We start from the raw sequence: 24,199 nt of genomic DNA on the forward strand, positions 1-24,199 counted from the left end.
GGGAGAGTAGTAGGATATATAGTCTGGATTCAGGGCAGTACAAAATGGTGCTATTAACATTTGAATTTAGGATGAACTAGTCGAAAGATTCTGGCAAAGGCTTCTATTTGTGATATCTGGATACTAACAAGTTTGACTAGATGAGAAAAATAAGCAGATACATTTACTAAATTAGCTTTCACAGTTTCTGAGATTCTTTGTATCTAGTTGGGCTTCAACTGTCTACAATCTACATCTCCACTCAGCTGGACAGCCCAAAACCTTGGTTAACCTCCTCCTGTAGAAGGTTTAGAAGCATTTCTCATTTTGATTTTTTTTTCTGGACTGGGTCAATCTCTGCAAGAAGAGGCTGGAAGAATTTCTAATGCCCACTGAAATGCAGATTTTGTGTACAAGAAAGGAATTTGGAGTTAGTCCAGGTGTTGCCAACCCAGCCCCACTATTTAAAGCTGCAAGCCCCAAGATTAGTCACTCCATTTCTCAAGGTTTCCCTACATACAGAATGTAGATTACAGTGAAATGTTTGATTTAAAAAGGGAGGGGGCTTTATAAATAGTAACTATCATTATTATCCTGAGAACAAGAAGAAAGTCATGTTTGGGAAAAAAGTGTGTATTAAGCAAGTCTGCAGCTTTGGTTTTGCTCCTGTATATATGAGTGTGAATGTGTGTGTGTGTGTGTGTGTGTGTATGAAAAAGAGAGGGAGAGAGGAGACATCTATATTTTATCTAGTTCAAGGATTAGAAGACTACAGGAAAGACTGCCATATATATATGTGTGTGTATGTGTGGGTGCATGTGCATATGTTCTGTTTGTATATATAAATACTTATACAAATATATGTATTTATATACATATATTTACATATACAAACAGAACATAAGCACATGCACCCACACATACTTTAATCATTATAAAACAAATCCATATTATCACCACTCAGGTTAGGGAATAGACCATAGCAGCACTTCTTGACACCCTGAAAGGTCTCCATCTCAGCTTCAGGTATCTATTCTTCTGAACTTTGGCTTTCTTTATGGTTCTACCACCTGTATGTACATCTTTCCCTAAACAACATTGCTTTGTTTCATCTGCTTCTGAAATTTATATTAATGGAATCCTACTTTGGATTGTCTTGCTTCTTTCACTTGGCATTGTTTTGAGACTCATTATGTCATTGTGATTAGCTGTAATTTATTCCCTTTCATTGCTGTGTGAAGACATTGCAATATAAAAATTTACCCTTCCTAACGTTGTAGGGCATTTGGGCTGCTTCCAGGTTTTTTTTTTTTTTTTTTTTTTTTTTGTCATGATATTGTACAACACTATTTTGCATTGTGTATTCTTGTACACCTCTCATGGAGTACATATTTAGGAGTCTAAGGTAGAGAAAATATTCCCAAGAGTAGTCATAAAATGCACAAACCTTCCATGCTAGCAAATAATGAAGAGTGCCAAACTCTTTTTTTTTCGGAGTTTTTACCAATTTACACTCCCACTCCCATCAGTTATGTATAAGTGGGACTCCACACCTTCGCAAATACTGACAGAATTTTTTTCCCTAGTCTTGTTTTTCATTTTTCCTAATTACAATTGAGATGGGGGCTCCTCTCATACACTAGACATTTGAATTTCTTCTTTGGTGAAGTCTGCCTATTTAATGATCTTGGCTCGAATTTATTTAAAAATACCCTTTCAGGCTGTCTCAACGACCTTAACCAACTTGTTGTAGGACAGTCAGCCCAGAGGTGCAGTAAGCCAGGCAGGCGGAAGATCAAGCTCAAAGCTTTTGCGGCCTCAGCTGTAGTGCAGAACCGGTTTGTTTCACAAAGTAACAAGTAACTTCGACTTTAGCCCTGTGTGCGGGACCAGAAGTCCAGGAGAGGGGACTTCCTCCTCACAGGTGGCCCTGAGAGAGAAGACAGCGCCCTCCTAAGCGACCTCCCCGAGGGATCCGACAAACAGAAGCGTCCCTAAACACGACAACCTGCGTAACCGCCAATTTCAAACTTCCAAGACCGGCCCTGCCCGGTTTGCCCTTCCCCCTTTCCTATTGGTCACAAGTCAAAGGAAGAAGCAATTTGATTGGCTCTTCTTTCGACTTCCTCTGTCCCTTTAAGGACTTGGGCGGGGCCTGGATGAGACGCCCCTGTCTATCATAGGTATGCGCGCGATGATTGGTCCAGGCACGGCTGAGCCCCGCCTGCGCCGTTCCCCGGGTTCAAACGCTGCGGCGGGAGGCGCGGGGCGCAGGCTTGCAGGGTCGGCTGAGGGTGAGTCTTGTCCCCCGCTCCAATTCTTCACCCAGCTCTGTCAGGCCAGGGGAAGGGTCACCTCCACCCGTACCAATCCCGGCTTTCCCTTCCGCGGCGGGGAGGGCGGTGGTTCCACTTCCTGGGCTTGTCGGGGGCCGGGAGGCTGCGCCCGGGCTGGCAGGGCACGCGCCCACCCTCCGCGGGAGCCCAAGGGTCTGCCCCGCGGTGCCTGGGGAAGTGGGGCTTGTTCCTCTCATAAACGTCACAGTCTGCTTCCTGTCAGCATTCCTCCCTGAATTGTTCTCTCCAGTGGAGTCTTCAGCTCTTCATTATCTGTGTGACCACAACAATTTACTTACCCTCTCTGTTCCAGTGTCTCCATACTCTCACCATCTTTTCCTTTCCACCTCTCACTGCTTCAGCCCCAATGGCTTTCCTGCTGTTGTCGAAGGAGGCCAGGACCTGCCTCAGGACCACTACCCTGGCTGTTCCCTCTGCCAGGGATACTGTACCTTTCTTTCCCGGATGACAGCAAGGCTTGCTGGTCACCCCCTTCAGGTCTTGGTTTAAATGCTACCTTGTCAGTGAAGTTTATCCAGATTGCACTTAAAAAAAAATGCACCACTTCTTCTTCCCCACTCTCATTGTCCCCTACCTTGCTCATTAAAACAAAAGACAGCACTTCCCACCTTTCAACATCAATGTAATTTGCTTATGTCAGTTACACATGTAATAACTATTTATTCTCAATCACTACCTGTTAGTTTATGTGTGTGCCGACTGTGTGGGGACAGAAATCCCTGCCTACGCTGAGCTTGTATTCAAAGGAGTGGCAGGGGGGCAGATAATTAACACATTTATAAGCAAGAGTGTGTCAGGGAAGTGTATCCCTTCCTGTTACAGGTTGTAAAATCTGTCTTTTCCTCCCTGTGGCCAGACTGAGCTTCCTAAAACTGGGAGAGTGGATGATTTTCATCTCCCCGTCCCTGAGAGCTTGAGGGAGATGGGAATTTCTCAAGCCCTTCCTGCTCAAAATGTCACTGCATACTTGACCTTTTCTCATATCCCTTTAGCACCAGTGAGGAGATGCTGAAGTTCAAGTATGGATCACGGAATACACAGGATGCTGGTGCCGTTGAGCCCATTGCCAGCCGGGCCTCCAGGCTGAATCTCTTCTTCCAGGTAACAAGCTTCCTGCCAATAGTACTCACCTGTGTTATTGCCTTAGCAGTTCTTTACCATTCACCTTTGCTGTTTTTTTTTTTTTTTATAGGACCAAGGTTAATATTTTAAGAGAAATCCAATTGGATATTTTTTATGTAATGATTGTATTGGAAAAAGGATCCACTGTGCAGTGGGTAGATAGCTGAACTTGCCCTTGAGAAATGTTTTTTTTTTTTTTTAATCATTTCTCACACTTTCACTTCTGTTCTAAACTTCATCCTTTTATTAAAGAAAGCAGAACAAATGAACAAAGGCACTCTTTTTTTAACCAAAATTTCTGTAGGTCTAATCTTATTTCATTTGAGGGATGTTTGCTTTTTAGATTTAAAAAGGAAAGCCAGTTTTGATAAGTACTACACCTGTGTAATTCCCATCCTTCTCAAGATATATAATACTTCCTTCATCCCAGAAGTGTTGAAACTTAATGTCATGAAGATATTTCCAAGTAGATATTTAATCCTTTTGTTTCTGGTATATATGGAATGCTGGTGAAGTAGGAATCCTTATTTGACTGATGTATTCACAAGCCCAGAGAACAGATAGTGGTAAAGATTTTAGATTTGAATCCTGCTACCAGCCAGCACTTGTTAGCTTTGTTTCTTTGCATGGGTCAATGACCTTCTTTGGATCTGCTCTTTAAAACAGGCAGCACCTAATCACAGTTTTTGTGAGGATTAAATAAGATAATCCATATAGAGCACTTAGCACCTTGCCTGGCTTTTGGTAAGCCCTTTATAAATGGTAACTATAGTTCATCCCAAGTGTGGCATAATATAGTTATAGTCACGATACATGTCTGTTAACAGAATAATAATTAGGTATATATGTGGGATACCTAAATGATGGTGAATAGTAATATGTTCTTGCTAACCTTTTCTTCCATAAAATATTAGTGTTGGGGGATTTCCATACAGATCAGAGTAGAATTAGATTAGAAGATTAGGTTGTTCTGTGGGTCCATCCGCATCATCATTTTTAAATCATGGGATATTTTTCACAAATGTGTGATCTGTCTCTAATCTTAGATGGTGGAAGTGCTGTTACTTTTAAGCCTTTTTTTTTTTTTTTTTTTTAACTTCAACCTGTCTCCCACTTATTACAAAATAACTTAATGGCCCATAATGTGATGACTTTATAGTAGCTGTAGCTTCTGCAGTGTTGGGCACAGGACTAGCATGTTCCTTATTATCTCACTTCAGCCTCATAACAGAGGTAAGGACTATACTTATTTATACTTAAAAAAAAATGAGAAAATAAATATAGAGGTAGACAAGGACTTACCCAAGATCGTGCAGCTTGTAAGTGTCAGAGTCAGTCTTCATCTTGGATCTGATTCTAGAGGCTGCTCACAGAAACGCTGGGCCATGCTTCTAGTACATATCAGGGTTTATTAAGTGTATCTTATATTTAAGTGTCATTATATCAGTAAGGATTGTAAGTAAACCCTCAGTTCATATCTCTCTCTCTCTCTCTCTCTCTCTCTCTCTCTCTCTCTCTCTCTCGTGCTGGGGATTGAAACCAGGGCCTTATGCATGCAGGGTCTCTTTTTAATGCTGAGTGTCTCAGTCTTGTTTTCTGTTGCTATAGCATAATGCCTGAAGAAAGGCATTCATAAAGAAAAGGTTTATTTAGCACAGTTCGGGATATTCAAGAGTATAGCATGAACTTATGCTTGGCTCTGGTGAGGGCCTCCTGGTGGATGGTGTCACAAAGTTGGGATCACATGGATAAGATAGGAAGCCAGAGACCCAGGGAGGGACAGATTTGCTCTTTTTTATAGCAGCATGCTCTCATAGTTCAGAGGGTAAAAAAAGCATTAATCCTTCCAAAAGACAGAATCCCTTTCCACTAGTCCTCACCTCTTAAAGCTTCACCTCTTTAACACTGTCACACTAGGGACCAAGTCTTCAACATAAGAACCCTTGGGGGACATCTAGACCATAGCAAGATCCCCTCCTGCTGCCAGAAAAAGTATTATTGCAAGTGTAACATGCATCTGACATTTGCCTTGTTCTTTTCCCATACTGTGCTATTTTATTGAGGTTTAGATACAGTAGCGAGTTTGTTTTCCATTCAGGTGAGTACCCTGGACAATCTCAGTTTTTCTTGTTTCCCTCCACTCAACCCTGCTTCCCAAACTGTTCTCAGTCCGTCTTGGCAGATTTCCAGGCCCAGAAAAGTTCCACAAATTGTTAGGCAGACTTAGGTTTGCCAAGTCAGGATGTGAAAAAACCAGAAGAAAAGCCTGTTCTCCTCTTTTTTATTTTCTAAAGAAAGGGCATCTTAAGAAACACCAAGAGGGGAAGAGCAGCATCTCAGAATAAAGGACCATTTAAAAATTTGAATATGTTTCGCTTTATGAAAGAGATGTTACCTGGGGCTTGTTTCATTGCATTTCGTTGTGGGCTGTTGAAAATCTTGGTAAGAATTGGTACTGTGTTTGGCAACCCTTGGTCTAGTTGGCCTAAATTCATTAGAAACAGAAGAAAACAAAGAATCTTATTTTTCTGAGTTAGTGGCAACTATTAGTAAATGTGGCCCAGCTTTCCAAACCCAACTGAACTCTGAATCTCTTGGAAGACTTGTTAGAAAACAGATTTTAAGCTAGAATGTAGAAAATTTTAATTCAGGAGGTTGGGGATAGGACCAGAGAATCTTTTTTTTCTTTTTCTTTTTCATTTCTTTCTTTCATTAACTATCTCTCCAGTTCTCTAGAAAGAACTCAAATGTAGCCAGTCTGTTCATCTTGTCCAGTGCTGTAGGACAAACCACTCACAAAGTTTAAAGCCACAGGGTCTTACTTTTTCTCACCATTCTGTGTTGGTTAGACTCAATGAAGTGCTTCTTTTACTCCACCCTGTGACATCAGCTGGGGTCCCATCTGGGACTGGAAAAGCTGGGTGCCAACTGCTGGCTGGGGTACCTCAGTCTTCCCTCATATGGCTTCTCTTCTTCATGAAGTCTTTCATTACTCAGTAGTCTAACCCAGAATTCTTAATTTTTTTCTGTAAATAATAAAATATTTATATTTTATGGGCTGTATAACACTGTCTTTGGGGACCAGGCACTGGGTATGAAGGGGTCAAGTTTGTAGTGAACTCCGGAGCATATCCACTGCGAAGAGGTGGGTAGTGTCATTCAGCTCCCGAGCCGTGTCACCAGGCAGGAACATGGGGCAGTGTTGGTAGATCCATCAATTTCAAGAGAAGCCAGACATTCTCTTTTCGTGTGTGTGTGTGTGTGTGTGTGTGAGAGAGAGAGAGAGAGAGAGAGAGAGAGAGGGAGCCTGATTTTTAAATATTGGCAGATAATTCAAATTATTTTAAATAGTACAGGCCAAACAAAACATGTCTGTGGGCTAGACACAGTCTGCCAGTTTGTAACTGTTCCTCCTGATCATGAATAAATTCGGCTTATAGTCACTCCGTGCGCACTACTCTAAATGAATTAAACTACTCTGAATGAATTAAAGAAATTGAAGTTTGTCAAATGCTGAATGTTTTCTCTGATATAAGGAGGCTGACTCATAGTGGGGTAGGGAGGGGGAGCATGGGAGGAATAGATGAATTCTAGATAGGTCGAGGGGAAGGGAGGGGGCAGGGGATTAGCAAGGTGGTGGAATGTGATGGACATCATTATCCAAAGTACATGTATGAAGACACGAATTGGGTGTCAACATACTTTATATACAAACAGAGATATGAAAAATTGGGGTATATATGTGTAATAAGAATTGTAATGCTAAAAAACAAAAAACAAAACAAAGTACATGTATAAAGATATGAATTAGCATGAACATACTTTGTATACAAAGAAAAATTGTGCTCTATATGTGTAATAAGAATTGTAATGCATTCCCCTATCGTGTATTTAAAAAAATAAAATCAATTTAAAAAAAAAAGAAATTGAAGTTTGTGTTAACAGACTCTGGGCACACATACTGTAGAGACTCAGAAAAGGGTCAGAACAAGCACATCCAGAGTAAGTGTTCCCAGGAGCCTCAGACCATTAAGAATGAAGGACCTTGTTTTTGAGAAGGAATCTTGCTATGTTGCCCAGGCTGGTCTTGAACTCGTGGTCCTTCTGCCTCAGCCCCTCAAATAGCTGGGATTAAGGTGCATGCCACTGTTCCTGGGTCAGCACCCTTTCTTATTTGTGACATGCTTGTAACGTTTTTTTCTTTCCAGCTGCTAGCAAGAGAAACCCACAGTAATGGAATTGTGCAAGTGACGATGACTGTCAATTGGTGCTGCTTTATAGAATGAAGCCCCCAAATTGTGCTGGTAGTGTGTCGTGAGCAGTTAGTTGAGTTGGTGGCTTGTAATTTACTGTGTGGATGTTATTGATCAAAGCTTTTCGTTATTGACAGTGTCTCCATCTGCTGTTGGCTGTTTTTAGGGGAAACCACCCTTTATGACTCAACAGCAGATGTCTCCTCTTTCCCGAGAAGGGATATTAGATGCCCTCTTTGTTCTCTTTGAAGAATGCAGTCAGCCTGCTCTGATGAAGATTAAGCACGTGAGCAACTTCGTCCGGAAGTGTAAGTAAGGAACTTTTTCTCAAAAACTGTCCTGATATAGAACGCTAGAACAATGCTGCAGGTGGAATGAGAGTGGTTGGTGGTAGTGGGTTAAAAACTCTGGTCTGAATAAGACAGACCCAGACTTATGTTCCTCTTATTGGAGCTGGGAGATCAAGTAAGTCAAGTTTCTTGGTTGTGAGTGACAGAAACTCGATTTGAAGATTGAATGTATTGACCATGAAACTCGGAAATCCAGAGGTGAGTCAAACTTCAGGCATAGCTGGTTCTAGGAACCTCAGTGATGTCCCCTGATACATTAGTTATAGGAGACACAGTGCTTACGGGCCCATGGTATTTAAGAGATTTGTTTTAACTAGCTTCATTTAATCTCAAATCATAAAAAAATGAATATAGTAATGATTCTAGACTATGGCCTTTATTTTATTTTTAAATTGTTTTGTGCTGGGGATTGAACCGAGGGCCTTGTTCATGCTAACAAAATGCTTTATCAATGAACCATACCTCTAGCTCCCTGTATTGAATTCTTTATATCAGTGTAGTCATAAAGTGTAACTTGTTGTCATAAATGTAATTTTATTTTATTTCTTTTTATGGAGAAGGGGCTGGTGAAGGCAAAAGAGCCTGAGGGCCTTTCAGAGTCATAAACCAGCCCTGCCTTCACCCTAGTTCACACTTTGCTCAGCTTCCCTGTGGTGGGGAAGTGCCTCAGTGTTTGCTCTGTCCCAGTTTTATGTTCTTTTAGTTTATACCAATGTTTTCAACCAGTGGTGATTTTACCCTGCAGGCTCTCTTGGTAATATCTGGAGACACTTTTTGTTGTCATAACTAGGGGCATCTAATGGGTGAGTCAGAGATGCGGCTAAATATCCTACAGTGCACAGGACGGGCCCCTTCAGCACAGAACTTTCTGGCCCACAGTGTCAATAGTGCCAAATTTGAGAAACCCTGCCTTTTACAACATTGCAGTGTTACCTACCACTCTAAACTTGAGTGGCTTAAAGCAATAGTCGTCGTATTACCTCTCATGAGTGTGTGGGATGACTGGACTCAGCTGGAGATTCCTCTGCTCTGTGAGACACTGGCCAAGATTGCAGTCATCTGGAGCTCTCCTGGGCGGGGAATGTTCAAGATGGCTCACTTAGTGTCTGGCTCCCTGCTGGAAGGCTGGGCTCAGCTGTGACTCTGAGATGTACTCACTCTCTTTTTCTCCATCCATCCTCATGAAGTTTCAGCATCTCCCTTATGTGGCCTCTACATCAGGGGTCAGGGAGCCGCAGTCTGTGATGTGCAAAGCTCTCCTGGGACACGCCATGCCTGCATGTTTCTGTGTTGCCTGTGGCCGCTGTCATACCACAACAGCATTTGAGGATTTGGGACAGAGATCAAATGGCTTGTAAAGCCTAAGCCAGTTACTCTCTGGTCCTTTAAGAAAAGGCTTTACTGGGCTGAGGTTGTGGCTCAGCGATAGAGCGCTTGCCTAGCATGAGCAAGGCACTGGGTTCGATCCTCAACACCACATTAAAAAAAATAAATAAATAGAGTTATAAAAAAGAATATTAAAAGAAAAAAGAAAAAGAAAAGGCTTTACTGACCCCTGAAGTGCATGGTGTACAGCAGGATAGCCACACTTCCCAAATGGTAGCTCAGGGTTTCCAAGAGCATAAAAGTAGAAGCTTCTAGGCTTTCTTAAGGCTTAGTCCCAGAATGGACATGGAATCTCTTTGGCTGCTGGGTTAGCTTTTTGTTACTATAACAAGGTACCTGAGATAATGTAAAGAAAGGGAATGTTTATTTATTTATTTATTTTCTTACATACATGACAATAGTGGAGTGCATTACATTCATAATTATCCATCCACAGCATAGTTTTTTGTAACTCTGTATATAGAGTATGTTCACACCAAATTATGCCATTATACATGAGCTCTTTGTTTTGCATCACAATTCTTTTTTTTTTTTTTAATATTTATTTATTTTTTAGTTCTCGGCGGACACAACATCTTTGTTGATATGTGGTGCTGAGGATTAAACCTGGGCCGCACGCATGCCAGGCGAGCGCGCTACCGCTTGAGCCACATCCCCAGCCCCATCATCACAATTCTTTTTTTTTTTTTTTTTTTTTTTAAAGAGAGAGGAAAGGGGGAGATAGATAGATAGAGAGAGAGAGAGAGAGAGAGAGAGAGAGAGAGAGAGAGAGAATTTATTTATTTATTTTAGTTCTCGGCGGACACAACATCTTTGTTGGTATGTGGTGCTGAGGATCGAACCCAGGCCGCACGCATGCCAGGCGAGCGCGCTACCGCTTGAGCCACATCCCCAGCCCATCATCACAATTCTTAATACACTTTTATAGCACAATTTAACATATCTCTGTATATAAGGTATGTTGTCACCAAATTCATATCTTCATACATGTATTTTGTATAATGATGACCGTCTCCTTCCACCATCCTTGCTATTCCTCTTCTCCCTCCCTTTCCCTCCCACCCCTATTCCCTATCTAGAGGTAATTTTTCACCCATGCTTTCCCTCCCTGCCCCACTTTGAGTCACCCCCCTTATATCAGAGAAAACATTCGGCATTTTGTTTGGGGATTGGCTAAGGGAATGTCTATTTTGGCTTATAGATTTGGAAGTTTCAGTCCATGATTGGTTGGTCTCATTGCTTTTGGGCCTGTGGCCAGGCAGTACATCATGGTGGGAGTGTGTGGTGGAGGACACCTGTTCACTTCATGGCCAGGAACAAAAAGGAGAGAGGAAGAGTTGGGGTTCCACTGTCTCCTGTAAGGACATGCCCTTGGTGACTGCAGTTCCTCTCACTAGGCCCCACATCTTAAAGGGAGGTGGCCTTTTGCTCTCCGTGTGGCTTGTGACGTGGGCTCATATATTGGGTCAGGGAACTACAGACTGTGAGGTTTCACTGCCTCCCAATGGTGTTCAGCTGCCGCCAAGTCTTTAACACATGGGCCTTTGAAGGATATTCCAGACCCAAACTAGAGCAGCTGTGTTACACTATTTTAAGCAAATCATAGGGCCACCCAGATTCCACACATGAGCATGCTCCACAAGGACATGAATCCCAAGTGGCATGTTTCTTTGGGTACCATTTTTGGAGACCAGCTTCCATACCCTTCCCAATTATTTTATTCCATTAACTAGATTTATACAATACCAGGGAAAATTTAATTGGCTCTGCTTTGGGTCATTTGACTGTCAGGAGGTGAAGTATTGTGATCCATCTGGTCTGGATTCTCCAAGTTGTCAGGGCATGGTGATTACCAGGACCTCAAGGGATGGGGATGTGCAGTTACCCAGAGGAACTTGGGGTGCTGAATAAGCAAAATGGATGCATTTCCACTCTACTCACCTTCAGTATTTACACATACCTGTCTCTTCTTAGTTTCTACATCTGTGAAAAGGTTGTGATGTATATCTAATAAGGCTGTGAATGAGTTTATAGGCAGACTAGACTTATGTTGCCTGGCTCATTATGGACACTGTATGTTACTCAATAATGATAGTCATCAATCTCAACAATATTTAATACGTTGTGTACCTTCAAAATGTACCTGGGGTATTTGTTCATCATTATGTATTTATTTGAATATTCTTTTCTTGAATGTTGAAATTCTCAAGTGAAGAGTGGGAAGGGAAAGGAAGTGCATTCCAAGGACAGCCATCTCCAGACCCCTCCTGCTGGCCTTGGTTTCTTTCTTTCTTTCCTTCTTCTTCTTCTTTTTTTTTTTTTTTAAATTGATGTGATTTTTTATGTCTTTATTTATTAATTTTTCTGGGTACTCAGAATCGAACCCAGCACCTCATACATGCTAGGCGAGCGCTCTACCACTGAGCCCCAGCCCCAACCCTGGTCTTGGATTCTTAAAAGCAGTCGATTATCAGGAACCATTGAGTCATCTGGGACTGGGTTCAGGGAAATTCATGTTGTTCTAGCAGAAATCTCTTGTGTGTAACTTTTCACATTTTTAAAGAGTCTTTTCCAGGGAGGAAGTGAAGAAGTCATGATTGAAATCAGGTGATTACATTAATATAGTTGTTTTTGTTCTTTCGAGTGTTGGTTTTGGAATGTAAGCTTTGCTTTTCCATGTGGAAAGGTGTCTTTCAGCTGCTACTGCCAATTTCTTGGGTGTCTCTGAAGAGATGGAGATTTTCTTTGGGGGCTGATGTGGAAATAGGACGGAGACTCTCTCTGCAATAGTGTCTCTAGCAGGATGCCCCGATCTTGTGCAGAGTGGGGGTGTAGGGACAGGAAAGGAACATCTGGGAGTCTTAACTGTGGGACTGTGTTCTGAGAAATGTGTCTTTAGGTGGTTTTGTCATTGGTGGGTGAAATAGAGTGTACTTACAAAACCTGGATGAGATAGATACATAAATCACTTGACACTGACCTCTTTTTTTATTTTTATTTTTTTAGTTGTGGATGGACACAATACCTTTATTTTGTTTATTTATTTTTATGTGGTGCTGAGGATCGAACCCAGTGCTTCATATGTGCGAGGCAAGAGCTCTACCACTGAGCCTCAGCCCCAGCCCACTTTTTTTAATAACAAATAGAAGGTGTATACTCTAAAATAATGATAAAAGTATAGTATGTTAAATACATGAACCAGTAAGATAGTCATTTATTATCTTATCAAATATTATGCTCTGTACGTAATTATATACATTACATTTTGATGTGACTGGCAGCTCAGTAGTTTGTTTACACCAGTATCACCACAAACTCATAGGAAATGCATTGTGCTATGAAGTTAGGATGGCTGTGATGTTGCTAAGCAACGGGAATCTTTCAGCTCCACTCTAACCTTATGGGACTTCCATCACATATGCTATCCCTTGTTGACCAAATGGTGTTATGTGGCGCATGATTCTGCTCTCCAATCTATCTCCTGTGCCTAAAACAGTGTCTGGCATATATTAGATGCTCAATAAACTTTTACTAAATGAGCATTTTTTTTTTTTTTAATTAGAGCATTATAGTTGTAGATAGTAGCTGGGTTCATCCCAACAAAATCATACATGCATGGAATCTGACCCACTCCATTTCAGTTCCTGTTCCTCCCTCACCAAATGAACATATTTCTAAGTAAACAAAATAAGTGGCACACCTTAAGTGCAGTGTCATGATTTGTTTAAAAAAAATAGCAAATGTGATAAAATGTACAGAAAAGTATTGATAATGATCAAAGTTAGGCTGTTCTTGGTAATTTGAGAGTAGCTGAAATTTTATACGTTTTTTTTTTGTCGTTAATTCTCTGAGACAATAATCTTCTGAACGTTCACAACTTTAGAATTTATGAATGCATGATAATTTTTGAGAAACTTTTTTTTTTTCCCAGCTGGAAATACAAGACAAACGTGAAAGGTTAAACATCATGTATTCATCCTTTGGGCTGCTAAGGTGGGGTAACTTGTAAGCAAAGGAAATTATTGCTCACAGTTCTCCAGACTGGGAAGTCCATGATCAAGGCACCCAACAGAGCAGTTCTGGTGAGGGTGCTGTCTGCTTCAAAGATGGCCTCTTCCTGCTGTGTCCTTATGTAGCAGGAAGAGTAAATACACTTCTTTCAGCCTCTTCTGTAAGAGCACTAATTCCATTCCTGAGAGTGGAGCCTTCAGGGCTCACTCACTCCTGCAAAGCTCCACCTGTATTCTCACTCTGGGGATTAAGTTTCGAAACAGGGCCAGGCATGTTGGCTCAGGCCTGCAATTCCCAGGTACCTGGGAGGCTGAGGCAAGAGGATTGCAAGTTCAAGGCCAGCCCCAGCAATTTGGCCAGACCCTGTCTCAAAATAGAAAGAACTGAGGATGTGGTAAAGTGCCCCTGAGTTCAATCCCCAGTATCACACACACAAAAATATTCCAAGACAAGAATTTTGGGGGAGGGGAGACACAAACATTTCAACCGTAGCACATCATATACATAAGTAGTGAGAGAAAAATCCCTCAGAATTTTTATCTGAGATAACCATTGCCAGCGTTCTGTGCATAATGTTCCATTTTTTTTGTGTGTGTATGATTTAAAAATATTGATTATGGAAATTTACAAACAGAATAGTATGAATCCCTGTGTACCAGTCAACTGGCTCCCGGGTTTGATGGCCCATTTTGTGCGTGTTCTAACATTACTTGTTTAATTTTACATGACATAGATCACAGTGTACAATGTTTTTCTGCTCTCTTTGCTCCCTTAGTGATAATATTTACTCAACAAATATCTCCTGACACTTAGCTATGTTAGGGACTGGGTTGCAGCGGTGATCGAAACAGACAAACATTTCCTGTGGGAATATACATTCTAACATATGTATAATGATGGACACCTGTCATTCTTTTCAACATGAGCTTAATTAATATTCTTTTGTGTGGGTGGGTTTTTAGATTTGTTCCATTGTCCTCTCGATGGACCTTTAGTGTTTATCTGATATTTTTGTGACAACTGTTCCCATCATGAACATCTTCATATGGATCTTTTCTGAGGACATGTGTGAGGCTTCTATGAATGATGGATTCCTAGAAGTTGACATGTTTGATTACTGAGTTTCAAAAAAAGAAGCAATACATGTAGCATTCACTTTTGCGTTTTGCTCCTTGGTCTGAGTGTTTACCTGACAAAGCCATACTTTGTCTGCATTGTCATTATAGAGCTTTTTGGGTCTTTCTCTTCACCTCAGTATTCAGTACTGGGCCCACAAATACTTAAAAAGTGTATAGGGCTGAAGGGTTGATGTGGTTCTGGGGTCTATAGAAGCAGCTGATATCGTGAGACAAATTGTGAAGTTTTTTATTTTTATTTTATTTTTTTAATATTTATTTTTTAGTTATCGGCAGACATAACATCTTTGTTTTTTTTGTACGTGGTGCTGAGGATCGAACCCGGGCCGCATGCATGCCAGGCGAGCGCGCTACCACTTGAGCCACATCCCCAGCCCCAAGTTTTTTATTTTTTCTAGTCATAGACTTGATCTTAGCATCCTGCCTCTTCTCCTTAATAATCCAAAAGACATTGGATAAAAACATGGCGATTGGGAATGGTTTCTTTAAATTCTCAGAGTATCGGGGCAATTTTGCCTACAAAGCAGTTTGTCTGCTTGTATGATTGAGATGCCTGGCAGTCTCCAGTGGCAGACCCAGAGTTATTAAGTTGGGCAATGCCATAAGGCACTTTGGGGCCCAGGGCCTGATAGGAAATTAAGAGGGATTGGCCTTGAGTCCAAGCAGTGATGAAATCAGGTTCAACCCAGAGAGGTGCAAGTCAGCGTATTTGATGAATTGTAATTCAAAGCTCAAATACATGACATGAAAGAAACTTGGAAAGGGACTGGGAAGGAAGACAGGGCTTGGCTGGCACAGTGTTGTCAGGACCAAAGGAAAATGCCATGCAGCTCTCAACTTTGCCTCCATATTGTATTCTTCATGGAGTATTTTAGATTTATTTTTTATAGTGGTCACAATGAACTCATGTGGATCCACCAGAGGGGATCCCCAAGAGATCAAGGATGACCAGATGAAGTGAGTGTGGTCTTTGGGTAGGAAACCCTCAATATGGTGGAGTTCACCATTTGTGCTTTAGAGAATTCAACTCCACCCTTAAGACAAAGGAGTGGATAATAATAATTACAGCTGCTTTGGCTAATTCATCAAAATGCCAATCAATGACTGTGGTATGAAATGGCCTGTCTCTTTGTTGTTCTTCTCATCGTGTGAATGACTCATAGAGTTGAATGTGACTCCAGAATATGGTGTTCATGGAGAATTGTTTCCCAGGATGACCTGCAGATATTAAACTCCTTAGATGCTCAAGTCCCTTATATGAAGTGACATAGTAACTTGTGCACAAGTCAAGTGTTCAATTCTCTTATATGAAGTGACGACTTGTACACATCCTCTTGTATTCTTTAAATTATCTCTGGATTTCTCATGATACCCAGTATAGTGTCTACACATCACTTCATTTGCATGGTTCAGTGTAGTACTTGGTGCATGGCAAGTTCAAGTTTTGTTTTTGAAACTTTCTGGAATTTTTGATTTTTCCAAATATTTTCCACCTCAGGTTGGTGGAATCTTCAGATGCAGGTTATCTAGATGTGGAGAACTGACTGCTCCTAATTTTGTCTAGTGCCTGACCACTGGAATGGCCATCCCTTCCAGTTTCTTGAGGATTCTAGTATCTGTGGGGAATTTCAAGTTAGCCTTTTGGTTTTCCACATGACACTTTCCTGTGGGATTCTCCAGGATATATATATTTTTGTGTTGGGGATTGAACCCAGAGCTTCCTGCTGAACTACACTCCCAGCCCAGGATAGTTTTGATTATGGATATCTCTTGCCTTTTTTTTGGTGTATAACCCCTGTATGTGACACAGTTCTTTCATAATGTGCAGGATTCTATTTTTAGCTCAGTCATTGCAGCTCTTCTCCATTCTTACAAGTCAGTAAAGTCATTGCAGGTACAGCCATGTCTCAGCTTAGTGTAGTTAGAGTTAATAAATGCATATGAATTTCGAAACCCATCATCCATTTAGTCCACACTGCATACCTTGCTGATCTCTGACTGTGGGACTGGACTTGTAAAAGGAATAAGACTGTGTTAAGCAAAAGATAGTTGCAAGCCCATCCAGATGTGTGATAATGTTACCCTGCAGAGTAAATGTCAGACCTCTGTTTGGTCCTTTGGGCTAAGCTCTGTCCCCTCTTTTAAGCTCTGCCACATGTTAAAATGTCTTAGTCAGTTTTCCGCCACTATGAACCTAAGAAAATCAACTTAAAGGAGGAAAGATTTATTTTGGCTCATGATTGCAGAGGTTTCAGTCCATGGTCACTTGACCTCATTGTTTCTGGGCCTGTGATGAGGCAGAACGTCATGACAGGGAGCAAAACTACTCAACTCTGGCAGCCAGCAAGCAGAGAGAAGTAGGGAGGGAGGGAAAGACAAAGAGGCTTTTATAACCAAGCCCCTACCCTAAAAACCCATTAAGCTAAGAATCCATAATGATTGAATCCATGGATGAGGTCAGGGCCCTCATGATCCCCAAGGCCCCCCACTTGTAAACACTTCTACACTGGACTTCAACACATGAGGTTTGGGGGGGAATGTTTCAGACCCAAACCATAACATAAGGCAAGGAAGGAGTTCCTAGAGCTGACACAGAGCAAGGGAGATAAACTTGGGTTAATGGTTTAATATTGAGCACAGCACATGGAGTTAGAATGGAATGATCTGGAAGCTAACACCAAAGGTGATTGAAATGACAATCATATTGCTTGTTTGACATTATAAGCCAGTCTACTGATGAGCACATTGGGCCAACACTGCCCTGCAGCCCTCGGAGAAAGAAGAAAGCATGGTTTGTAACCTTCCTCCCTATTTTCTGAGTCTACAGGATTCAAATTATGGCTACCATGGAAACCGTTCTTTGGAATTTCTGGAGCCCTTAATTTTAACTTAACATATAAAAACACTTTTGTGCTGATTTTATAATTATTCATGATGGATGAGAAAGTGACTAAATGTCTTTTGACAGGGAAGACATAACTCTTTTTCCTTTGTTTCATAAAGATGCATATATTCCAAGTGCTTTATTTACCTGGGCGTGACTCCCTTCTTCTTCAGATTCTGACACCATAGCTGAGTTACAGGAGCTCCAGCCTTCGGCAAAGGACTTTGAAGTCAGAAGTCTTGTAGGTTGTGGCCACTTTGCTGAAGTGCAGGTGGTAAGAGAGAGAGCAACTGGGGACATCTATGCCATGAAAATCATGAAGAAGAAGGCCTTGTTGGCCCAGGAGCAGGTAAGAGCATTTTAACATTGGCCCTTCTCCTGTCTGTGCCAGAAGGTTCATTGCAAAGACTATAATCTGCTGAGCTGTCGCCTAAGATCCAGCAAGTTTTCCTCTGACTCCATAGTTAATTATGGTTGCATGGGCACAAAGCTCTCTTGTGTTCTTAGCTCTTCTCTGATGTTAGTTCATTTTGAAGGCTCACAAATTTCCATTGATTTCTGTATCATGATTCTATACTTTTTTATTTTCAGAACCAAATTGGTCTTTTAACTCATGATTAAGATCTTTTATGACTGTCAGCTGGGGATCCAGGGATGTGCATATTATAGGGGAAATCAGATAGCATTTGCTTTTATATGTGCTTTAGATATTTGTGTTGTGGACATGTATATTTGACTTTAAAATAGGCCTTTGAAGAAGTTAAAAAAAATTGTTACGTAGCTAGAGAGTTGCTTGTTTGATAACAGGTTAAGAAGTTATTTTTTTGGTGTGGTATTTTTCTTTCTTTTAAGAAAGGCTGATGTCTCTAGGCATATTGATTCATCTGCTGTGGTTTAGAGAGACTACCATCAGCCTTGGAGTTCAGAGAGTAATTTATTAGTTACAGGCATTCTGGTGCACATCATGTGTCCGATAATGTACCCAGCTCCACAGGAAGCCTACAGAAAGAATTGAAGTTCCACGGCTATTACTTTCAGGGTTTAATAACAGCCTTGGAAAGTGGAGAAAAAAATGCAAGCATTGAAAGCAGGTGCTTACCAGCTAAAGCATCACAGAGGGGGAGAGCAATTAGCAAATTCATTAATGATGATGTGAGGAGAGATGTCTTGTAGCCCAAGACAGTTAGGGAAAGTCCTCACTGATGAAAAGGAAGGTATGTTCTGGGCAGAGAGAAGTGGTGAGAGCATGTGAGGTAGAAGTGTGGCCATCAGTGACATGGTCTGGGCACCAGAATGCTCTGTAGGTGTGTGTGTGTGTGTGTGTGTGTGTGTGTGTGTGTGTGTTTAGTGATTTAGAACAGATATACAGAGAAATGGTTGGGTAGAGGACAATTGGGAAATCTCAAGAATCTTATTTTTTTAAATTGTATTATAAACATAACAAAATCTCTTTGCATATCCCCATTTTTGTGTAACATTCAGTGATTTTAAGAGCATTCACAATGTCATACAACCACAACCACCATCCATTTCTGGAAATTTTTCATCATCCCAATCAGAAACTTTGTACCCATTACACAATACCTCCCCATCTCCCCCCAAGAACTGTTGTTTTGAATTGCAGTTCACTTCTTGAGGTACCTGGGATCATTTAGGCTTTTGGAAGGAGGGGTTGGGATCAGAGTCTGGTTCCCAGTGGATTTGAGTGACTGTGTGTGGCCTCTAATCAGAAAAGCAGTGGAGAGTGGAAAGCTGCTTGTCAGAGACCAAGGATGATGTGGCCTCTGTATTTTGGAATAAAATGTGAGCAGCATTATAGGAAGGAAAAATGATGGATGTTGCAAATAGTTTGGAAGACAGGAGTGGAGCTGTTCACCCAGCCTCCCACGTCAGGGTAGGAGCCATCCATCATCAGTGCACATTTGGTGAGCATTCACTTTGTTGGGTGTATTTCTAGGTCCTCGGGTAGAGGCCTTAGATGTAGCTCAACCTTGAAGTGCTTATGTCTTAGATGGGAAATAGTGCATGTAAGAAATGGATTCAGGGGGCTGGGATTGTGGCTCAGCAGTAGAGTGCTCACCTAGCACGGGCGGGTTCAATCCTCAGCACCACATAAAAATAAAGGCATTGGGTTAAAAAAAAAAAAAAAGAAAAAGAAACAGAAACAGAAACAGATTCAGCATTCCACAATGCAGGCAGATCATAGAGATGTTCAGACAGATGTGTCCTTCTCCAGATGAATGACCTGAAATGACCACATGTGAGGTGTGGGCTAAGCTTTTTAAAATCACACACATGCAGGAGTTAATGAAAACCATCCACCCATTTCTTAAGAGGGTGAATGTAAGAGAAAAGAAGGGTCCTTCTTGGAATCCTGGTAAGGGTTTGGGATTTAAGGACATGAGAGAGAGAGGCTAGCACAGGGAGAAACTGAAAGGAAAAGTTGGAGAGGAGGTTAAGGAGAAGTGGTATCCTGCAAGCAAAGCCTGTCACCTGGGAGCCCAGAGTCCTGTGACAACCAGAAGAGGTCCTCAGAGACCATTTACTTTAATGGAAGTTTCAGGGGTCAGAGTGAGTGGCAAGTAAGTAAAAGTGGAGACTGTTGTGTTCTGCCAATCTCCATGAACACCTTTTCTGTGTTAGCAAAAGGAAGGGGTAGCCTCGGGGGCAGCCAGTGACTGGGGCTGGGGGGCTGTTCTCCACATGGCTTGGATGTATCCCTGGGGGTGTGCATGGACAAACTATTTAAAAACATTTAATAACTTAATGTTAACTAGCACATCAAAGCCTGTACTTTCACAGTTGTTAGAACTAAATGGGAGGTTTATTTATTTGTTTGTTTTTATAGAGCATTATAATCATACATAGTAGTTATATATATTTTGTTGAACTCATACATGTAAGGATTTCAGTTCCCATTCCTACCCTCCTCCTTCCTCATTCCTCATTCTCCTTCCTCTCTCCTTGCCGCAGTCTTGGCTGGGCACAGAATCACGAGCCACTGAAGCAGGAACAAAACTTTATTTTGAAAAAGCCGCTAACACTCTCCGCGCCAGCGAGTCAAAAACCGGTCCTCCCACGAGGGTGTCTGACCGGCACCGCGCGTCCCGGAACCCCCCGTCTCCTCCGACCTCCTCCGGAATTCCCTCCTACTATCCTTCCCCAACCAATGGGAACTCTCCAGCAGTCCCGTAAAGTCCCGTAACTTGAGTCCGGTAGCAGGCCAAGGTGAACAGCGGGAGTCCAGTTTGCATATGAATGTAAATTTTAACATAATCATCTCAGTGGCTAGCTGGCGTCACTTTACAACCAAAGGTGCCATACATCGTATATATGCTTGTGGCTCCTAGCATCTGCCCCCTTCTGTTTAATTAAGCAACAAGCAATGTGGCTAGGGACCGTGCCTGGTAGGTTGTCCAATTTAACATATGGTTCTTACCCGTCATGGGAGAACTGACCTTTAGGCGTCAGCTTCCTGTCTTAGGTTGAATCCACTGTAATCAGAGCAACCCGTCGCTGACTACCGGTCCAGCATTCAGCCATGCTTGTGGATAGGCCTATGCACCAGTGGGGGGGTGAGGTTCTTGCCTCACCTCTGTTGGCCCCCAAATTTAGCCTTGGTGCCAGTGGGGGGGTGAGGTTCTTTGCCTCACCTCTGTTGGCCCCCAAATTTAGACCATCACTAGTAGAAGGGAGGAGGATACAGAAATGCCACGACACCAAGCCAATTGACGGCTCCTTTGGAAAAATTGCGTCACTGGTGACACCATCAGCAAAGATATGCCAGTATTACCACAATAAACATGGGGTGAGCTGGCAAGGAAATTGCATCACTGGTGACACCATCAGCAAAAATATGCCAGCAGTACCACAATTCGGTGCACCAGATGATATTTCACAATGTATGCAACTGATATATAGTCCAGGCAAGTTCTGCAAGCAGTTCAAATTGGAGGAGTCTATCAATATGTCCATATCCTCCCAAAGTAAATCAAGTCCTTGATAGCATTACTTGTTGAGTTATATTCATTGATGCATCAGTTTATACAGTTTACTGTGATAGCTATCATAGAAGCTGTAGTTTGGTTTTATCTCAGTCTTCACTGGAATTGGGATGGAGATGGAAATTCTGGCAATGATGGTAAAGAGACATTATCCTGAACAGAATTATTAAATATAATAAAAAGAAAAGGTGAAAGTAAACAAACAGATCTGTTAAACTCCTTTAAAAACAATCCTTAACAGCCGTTTACCAAATTTAAATTAGTAAACAAACAGATCTGTTAACCATCTTTAACAACAATCATAAACAGCTGTTCACCTAATTTAAATTAAACCATATAAATCACGTGAATAAAGAAAAAATTCGGATCCATTTTTTCATGAGCGCTCCTCATATAAGAAATATGGACATACACACATACAGACATACAACACAAAACAGAAGTGTGCACACAACATACAACACATAAGACAATAGTAAATAAAGGCCTTGTAACTATACTTAGGTGAAATCTCCATTGCAATGTTTAAAAACTCCACAGTCAAAAAAAAAAAAAAAAATAAATAAATAAATAAATAAATAAATAAAAAATAAAACACAGTCAAAAAATAAAACTGATCAGAAAAACATTAACCTAGGTTTGTATGAGCTCAAAAATAAAATAGAACTTTATGATGTGGAAAAATGCAATAATAAAATAGATACTGAAAAAAAAAACCTTGGTTAATCACTGTCGCAGATGTAAGAATAGCCAAGCTGGAGCTCTGGATGTCAGCTGTTATGGATTTGAGTCAAATCATCTTCTTTTTCTGTAGAAATTGTTTTAGTTAATCTCTCTGGAATCCAAATCGGTTGCTGTTCATCCTGTGGGAAAACACAGACAGCGCCCCGATTCCAGACTATCACTGGATCCGGGCCTTTCCATTGTCCTGTTAGAATATCTTTCCAAAGTACCTTAGGCTTATGTACATTTTTGGGGTACAAATGTCTTTCCGCAGCACTAAGTCCCGATGAATCTAAATTTAAAAAGTTTAGAGTAAAAAGGGTTATTTTAAGTTTATCTTTGGGGGATATATACCCCTTTCCAATTCCCTCCTTTTGTTTTAATAAGTACATTTTAATAGTTTGATGAGCTCTTTCAACTATGCCTTGTCCTTGTGGATTGTATGGAATTCCTGTTATGTGAGTAATACCAAATGATGAGCAAAATTGTTTAAAAGAGGAGGAAGTATAACCAGGACCGTTGTCCGTTTTTAACTGTTTTGGAACGCCCACAGTGGCAAAATTTTGTAAGCAATGAGCTATAACATCTTTAGTTTTTTCTCCGGCATGAAGGGAGCCCATCAAAAATCCGGAAGAGGTATCAACTGTAACATGTAAATATTTTAATTTTCCAAATTCTGGCAAGTGTGTGACGTCCATCTGCCAAATATGGTTAGGTATTAGTCCTCTAGGATTGACTCCAAGATTAACTTGTGGTAAAAATGTCACACAATTTTGACATTGTTTTATTATATGTCTGGCCTGTTCTTTAGTTATTTTAAAACGCTTTTGTAAAGTATTAGCATTGACATGGAACCTTTTATGAAAATTTATAGCTTCTTCTATTGTGGAGAAAATATGTATGTCATGTGTAGATTTATCTGCTAGTTCATTGCCCATACTAAGGGCTCCAGGCAATCCTGTATGTGCCCTGATATGACCTATGAAGAATGGATCTTTTCGGTCCCAGATTAGACTTTGTATAGCGGAAAACAAAGAGAAAACAGTAGAGGAAGGGGAAATCCTACCAGCATCTTCAAGGGAATTAATAGCATTAACTACATACTGACTATCAGAAAATAAATTAAATACAGAATCTTTAAACATCATAAAAGCTTGTAATACTGCATTAAGCTCTACCTTTTGAGCTGATTGTTTGGGTACTAAAAATGTAAAAGTTTGATCAGGAGTAACTACTGCTGCTGTACCATTGTTTGACCCATCAGTGAATATATTTGGAGCATTTATGATAGGGGTTTTTCTTGTCATTTTTGGAAAAACTACAGGATGCTTAGACCAAAAAGACAACAAAGGATTAGATGGTAAGTGATTATCAAATGAAACACTAGTTTTACACAGGATTATTGCCCAAGTATTTAACTCATTAGCTAACTCATCAATTTGATCCATAGTATATGGAGTAATAATTTTATTGGGAGAAATCCCAAACACTCCCTTAGCTGCTTTTATTCCTTTGAGTATTAATTGTCCTACAGCCTCAGGATATCTAGTAAGAATAGTGTTAGGGGAATAAGATAAATGTATCCACAATAATGGACCTTCTTGCCAAAATACTCCTGTAGGAATATTTTTTGTTGGTAGTACAATAAATAATAAAGGCAAACTTATATCAATTCTATCCAAATGCATATTTTCCATATATGTTTCAATGATTTTTAATACTTTTCTTGCTTCAGGCGTTAACATGCGGGGTGAATTTGGATCTGATGGACCTTTTAGAATATCAAATAAAGGTCCTAACTCTCCTGTTGGTATGCCTAGATAAGGCCTTATCCAATTTATGTCTCCCAATAACTTTTGAAAGTCATTAAGTGATTTGAGTTGATCTACTCGTATTTGAATTTTTGGTGGACGGACCATGGTTGAGGATAATAGAACTCCTAAATAATTAATTGGAAGATTTAATTGTACTTTATCTATTGCTATCTCTAGATT

At 40.9% G+C, this 24,199-nt stretch overlaps 1 protein-coding gene across 15 annotated transcripts in view; it reads left to right on the top strand.

Moving 5' to 3' along the window:
- The first annotated feature begins 2,241 nt into the window (after positions 1 to 2,241).
- Positions 2,242 to 24,199, top strand: part of CIT (citron rho-interacting serine/threonine kinase) — a 170,133-nt gene continuing 148,175 nt past the window's right edge. For 12 of the 15 annotated variants that reach the window (XM_081288029.1, XM_081288037.1, XM_081288039.1 and 9 more), the window contains exons 1-4: positions 2,242 to 2,273; positions 3,329 to 3,437; positions 7,878 to 8,019; positions 17,652 to 17,827. In XM_081288029.1, coding sequence (XP_081144155.1) covers positions 3,342 to 3,437; positions 7,878 to 8,019; positions 17,652 to 17,827 — 414 coding nt within the window. In that variant the 5' untranslated portion in view covers positions 2,242 to 2,273; positions 3,329 to 3,341. Of the gene's footprint in view, positions 2,274 to 3,328; positions 3,438 to 7,670; positions 7,763 to 7,877; positions 8,020 to 17,651; positions 17,828 to 24,199 lie in introns of those variants that run through there. The other 3 variants (XM_081288043.1, XM_081288035.1, XM_081288034.1) reach the window with 3 other exon arrangements.

This window comes from Spermophilus citellus (genome assembly GCF_964194105.1).
Source record: "Spermophilus citellus genome assembly, chromosome: 3".
NCBI classification, from domain to species: Eukaryota; Metazoa; Chordata; class Mammalia; order Rodentia; family Sciuridae; genus Spermophilus; species Spermophilus citellus.